The sequence below is a fragment of the Euprymna scolopes genome, chromosome 27, assembly GCF_053919585.1.
Source record: "Euprymna scolopes isolate OS-2025 chromosome 27, ASM5391958v1, whole genome shotgun sequence".
Lineage (NCBI taxonomy): Eukaryota > Metazoa > Mollusca > Cephalopoda > Sepiida > Sepiolidae > Euprymna > Euprymna scolopes.
In genome coordinates this window covers 94999269-95005372 of record NC_136508.1, presented here as the reverse complement: position 1 = coordinate 95005372, position 6104 = coordinate 94999269, and the positions used below count along the sequence as shown (strand labels likewise).

The 6104-nt window shown below is 33.3% G+C and overlaps 1 protein-coding gene across 2 annotated transcripts in view; it reads left to right on the top strand.

Moving 5' to 3' along the window:
* Positions 1 to 437: 437 nt before the first annotated feature.
* Positions 438 to 6104, top strand: part of LOC145249015 (sortilin-related receptor-like) — a 287750-nt gene continuing 282083 nt past the window's right edge. The window contains exon 1 of one of the 2 annotated variants that reach the window (XM_080110875.1): positions 438 to 970. In XM_080110875.1, coding sequence (XP_079967001.1) covers positions 659 to 970 — 312 coding nt within the window. In that variant the 5' untranslated portion in view covers positions 438 to 658. The remainder of the gene's footprint in view (positions 971 to 6104) is intronic. The other variant, XM_080110874.1, reaches the window with a different exon arrangement.

Sequence of the window (6104 nt, the reverse complement as noted above, 5' to 3'; positions counted from 1 at the left end):
GACACTTGAAAATGGGGAGGGGCGTATAAAAAAAACAACAACCTTTGTCTAAAATATTATATTAAGTTTATTGGAAAGAGCATAAAATTTCACATTGACTCTGAAAATATCGTAAAAATAGAATCGATAGAAAAATTTTGATAGATTTTGAAAGTTTAAAAATTGAAAAATATTGAGTTCGTAAAATTCATTACTGTTTTTTTTTTTTTTTTAAATAAAAAAAAATATTTCTATTATTTTTAAAACAACTTTAATAGTTTATTTTGGAAGTATAATCCATAACGAAAATAAACAACCCATTTTAAAAGAAAAATTACGAGTTTTTTTTTTTTATTTATATGCGACGCATTCACAACGGAGGTGAAACAAATAAAAAGCGTGCTTCTTGCTTGGGTTCGAATCACACCGGATCCATTTCTAAAATAAAACTCAATGATAATACGGCTCCGATTTTATTACTACGGTGAAATGATTTTTTTTTTAATTATCAGTTATTTTATTTTTAATAAAAAGAATAATTTTAGACGTCTGTTTATAGAAACGAAAGGCGAATTATTTCTCCTTCGTCTTTTCGTCTGACAACACGGAACTATTTGAATTCGACTACGAGCACGCGGAGGGATATCGCGTTGTTTATGTGAGTAATTCGCCAATCAAGATGGCGAGGATGTTTGTTCACAGGTGGTCACGACCGCCGTTCAGCTTAGTATTTTACCTCGTTCTACCGAGTTTCCTTACAGTTTCCGCCCTTCGTTATGGATCCCCGGCCAGGACCCTGCACTTGCCACCCGGGGAGTCCGGATTATTCCACCAGGGGAAAGGCATGCACGTGCTCGAGGTGGACCCGACTCGGGATAGATACGATGGAGAAGTACCACTGCGTCCCCTGATGGCAGACGAAAACCGCCGGCAAAAAAGGAGCCCTTCTACCGATTTACCAATATCAACCCTCACAAACGTTACGACTGCTGTAAGTAGCGAGATTCCCCTTTTCTATATATCTGTATCTATATGAACATACTTAACCCACCTGGATACATCATCCCCTCCCCCAAAACAACACGCTGCTGTTTTCATTGTTTACTAACTGCAATGAAGGAGAAGGCGGTGGCTATGCAGAGTGGCCATTTAATGGGGGACCAGTTTACGATGACGATACCATTACAAACTGACCCCCCATATAAACTAACGATCACTGTTTGTTTGTATCCAGCCAAACAAGTACCTGTCTAAATTATTCGTCATTGTTTAAAGAAAAATTATTGTAACTTGATTAAAACAAATATATAGAAACATTTTAAAAATCATTTATTAAAAATAAAAACAATATAAAATGGCAATAGCTTTCCGGATAATTCTTGAACATCGTGATATTTATGCAGTTTACGGACTGTGCTGAAATATTTAAGCTATTATTTAGAAAGCCATTTTTAACATGGCAAGAGGGTTATTTTTTTACCTAACAATTTGATTGACTAAAGATACCGTAAAATTGAACTAAAAGTGAAAATCCTATCTAAAAAAAAATAGCAGTTAATATTCTGCAGTGCAGAATATTAACTGCACAAGTACATATTTTATTTATTTATTTATTTTTTGCGTTAAAAAATAAAAAGCAAAATGGCATTTTCTAGTATAGACAACAAACCGAAAAAAAAAAAGTTAAACAAAAATATAACAAATAAATGGATGCTTTTTAATTTTTGTAAATGTGTTTTTAAACAACAGTACTTGTCGGTAAATTTTTACGACGTGCCCCACTGCCCCAGTGCCCCAGCTTATTATAAACACCCCCAACCTCACCATTTTAAGAACGGCTTTCGGAATAAATACCAATCTCTAAAGGGTGTTTCGTCGCTGGGGATCGAAAATATATATTCAAAAATTACGAAAATTCATCTAGTAGAAAATTATTTATAGTTAAAAGTAATTTTTACGGAAAACTTGTGGGGGGGTGCATTTCCCTAGACGTAAACATCTTGAAACTTGCGAATACAGGGGACATACTTATCTCCCTTTTCGCCACTTTAAAGGTGGACGATTTCAGACTATAGCAATTGACTTTTTTTTTTGTGCTAATGCACTTACTGATCCGGGCGCCGCGCTATTTTTTTTTTTTTTTAAAGTTTTATGATATATTTTTTTATTCAGTTGTAAGGTTAAAGTACAGAATAGGTACAAAACACCCCCCCTCCTCATGTTAAGAATGGCTTTTTAAATAATAACGTTATTTCAGCACGGATCAATAAGTGCACTGAAAAAGTACTCATGCAGTCATGCATTGCATGAGTACTTTTTTTTTTAATTAAAAATTTAAAAGCAATTGTTCTAGTCGATGAATTTTCGTAATTTTTGGCTATATTACTATTTTCGACATGACAATTAAGTACTGCTTGCTTAATCAATTTGTCGACTATAAACAAGCACTACTAAATGTTATCAAAGGCAAGATAGGTTACTCTTCTGTTACCTGGATATTTTTTTAACGTATTTTAAAGGTTTATGTAGCTTTAAACACGAAAAGGTGCTTATGCTAAAAAGTTACCGTGCTATTTTTAATAGTATTTACAAGTTAAATTCAATTTTTACGATACCTTTTTTTTTTTTTTTAATTGTTAGGTGACAGTAACACCGTCCTTTCCCATGTTAAGAATAGATTTCTAAATAATAACCTTATTTCTCTGGTAATTTCTGGTATTTTTGGTAATTTCTCTGCATAAGTACCCAGAAATAGTGTCCAATCTTAAGTTAGAACAACAAAAATGGTTGACATATCTGGGAAGTGTCGATAATCGCTCAAAATCGAAAATTAAACCAAATAAAGGTAGAAACTCCGCCATGAATAACATGTCACTTTTCGTATGAAAATGTAATACTCACCGTGAATTGCATTAGCACCAAATGTAATTAACTTTATTAAACGTCGGTATATCCCCCCCCCCCAATGATTTTGGTTAATTTGTACTTGGTTTTCTCCTTAACATTTCCTTTAAAATGACAACTTTTATAGGTTCTCGAGTATGCTGAAAATGAATATCGCATTTAAATTTTTTTCTTCTCTTCTCTGACTATTATGTACGAAGAAGTGGTACCCCCCCCCCAAATATATAACAAATGTTATCAAAGGCCAGATAAAATATTTTGCATTTTAACAAGAAGTTGAATAAAAACATTGGTAAATTTTCAGATTAGGTCCACCTCCACAATTTTCTTTTAAATGACGACTTTTCTAGGTTTTCGACTATGCTGAATACGAAACTCGCATTGAAATTTTGCAGAAATAACTAGCTATCGACTCGAGATGTAAAAAGTTGTATTATGCATTGTATTCTTTGGCGGCCATCTTTTTTACGCGCGCCATAAGCAAATATACGCATCTATGACTGACGCTGGACGCGCGTAAGAAAGATGGCCGCCAAAGAATACAATGCATAATACAACTTTTTACATCTCGAGTCGATAGCTAGTTATTTCTGCAAAATTTCAATGCGATTTTCGTATTCAGCATAGTCGAAAACCTAGAAAAGGTGTCATTTAAAAGAAAATTGTGGAGGTGGACCTAATCTGAAAAAATACCGACTTTTCTGTTTGTTTTTTTTTTTGTTGTTGTTTTTTTTTCTTTCTAGTGTAATTCTGAATAAGCACAAAGTTAAGTATGATTTTTATGAATGCAACGAAGAAAGTGACTGCCACAAAATTAAGCCACCAATATTTATTATCTAGGTACAAAAATGAACTGGAATACTTGATTTTTCCCTCCTACAGTCTTTAATTCTAGTTAAAAATTACGGCAACAAAAGTCTCCTGTGACGCCGCGAAACAGGATGTGCAAACTAACCCAACACGTAATATGTCCGCCGCAGAAAATCCCCGGAATAACAAACAAACGTGCACTTTATTAACCCCTAACTATTAACTTAGGGTTAGTGTTTTGGGTTAAAAGAAAGGCCCTCCCTGATTGTACTGATCCAATTTCACGTCAATATAGACTTTCGTGCTTGTGTAGATTGATGCTCTTTTAAATCAACGCATTTCAGGTGAAAATATTATTACGCATTATTGTGTCATGTCGAAATTAGTATCAATTCCAAGAATTAAGCAAAATGATCCAGTAGAAAAATAATGGCAAATCGTTACTTTTCACCTTAACCTTTTAAAATCATCAAGATTTACAGATATGCTGAAAACGGATATCGCATTTAAATTTACCGCAAACAAGTAATTTTACGGATATTATGCAATATAATGGCCACAAGTGTTAACATAACGAATTAAATTATTATTATCTGAAAAGCTACTTGTTTGCGGTCAATTTAAATGCGGTATTCGTTTTCAGCATATCCCTAAACCGGGATGAGTCGTCATTCTAAAAGTGATTGTTGAGGTGGAAAGTAAGTAAAAATCTACCAAAATAATTACAAATAAAAATAGAATTTATCGAATTTGATATGTTTTTAATGTAGAAGAGTGGTGCAACCAAATCAGTATGACAAACTGACTTATCTCCCTTGATTTAAATTAAAGTTCTAGCATTTTTAAACACAGAACCTAATTGTGATCTTTTTGTTTTGTTTGTTGTTAAAAATACATTAAGAACATCTAACACTGGATCATTTTTCGTAATTTGGGAATTCATAGTAATTTTGACATGACATGTGAGTACGTAATGTTTTCACCTGAAAATCGTTGGTTTAAAAGATCACCAAGCAATCAAGCACCCATTCTATCATTGAACCCTGATTTTGAAAATAATAATAAAAAAATAATTTTAATTCGTTTTTGATTTTATATTTTACTAGCCGAGCTACCTGGCGTTGCCCGGGTGGAGAGAGTTAGTATACTAAGCCTATTGAGTAACCAACCCCCAGAAAAAAAAAAAAAAAAATTAGCAGCTCGAATCTGTAACGCGGAAGAGAGAAAGGAGGTGAATAAAAGCTAACGCATTAGCTGTCACGGCCACGGTGACTTATGAAATAACGTTTTATAAACGTACGTTGAGATTAGAAGGCATATGACGTACAAAAATATTGACGCAAAAAGTGAGCCCCTCTTTGCAAGAAACTTTTCGTCCGAAAGATTGATGTTTCTAATGATACTAATTTTGTCATGGTCCAATGCATCTGTCAAGTTTTTGGCAGACACACACACACACGTATAAACTAACACACATTTTCCCTTTTATATATTAGCTTAGCATGGATACCTGGCATTGCCTGGGTGGACATGAAGTTCGGTTTTGATATAGCTGCTAACGGTATCGTTACCCTCACAACAGTTTCAAAAATAAAAGAACAGATAAAAACACAAATGTAATCCCCCCCCCCAAGAAGTATGTGGAAACCTCCCCACCAGATATTTTTTTGGCAGAAAGGATGCGAAGATAAGAAACTATTCTCCGGATATTGAGCACTTTTTGCTGACTTTTTTTGATGACCAGTTTAAATGAACGGATCAAGTAAAAATTATATACCCCGTAGCAAAAGACGAGGATTGGCGAACATTTTAAGTGACACCGGTTGTTCGACCTTGACATTGCCGTTGGTTGTTTGTAAACACGTCAAATAGCAGACGTAGTCGAATGTTCACGAGCAAGATTTTTTTAAAAATATATTTACCAATCTTTGTAAGATTTAAAAGAAAAAATATATATTTAATAAAACATTTCCTTTAATATTAAATATTTACAAAACTTTTCATAATTAAAAAAAAACCGATTTTTTTTCTATTTACGCAAAACTACCCCATTATATTTCCAAAATATTGTAAAACCTTCAATTTACGTAAATCTGATACAAAAATCGAAATAAGGAAATTGTTTTTTGTTTTAAGATAATTATCCGCCGAATTTACAAAACAACCCTATTTAAATGCAAAAAAAGAAAAGACTGTCATGAATGTCAAAACTAAAGCTTATGGGGCAACCTCCTAATCCATTGATCCACAATATTGATTGCGAAATAACGTTGGAAATTCTTTTATTTGAACCAATTAAAAAAATGTTTGACACATGCACAGTTTTTGAAGTCGTTTAGAAAGAGACCATTTTATTGATCCTCCCTCAGTTTAAAACTTTATTTCTATACGAAATAATTGACCATTTTTTT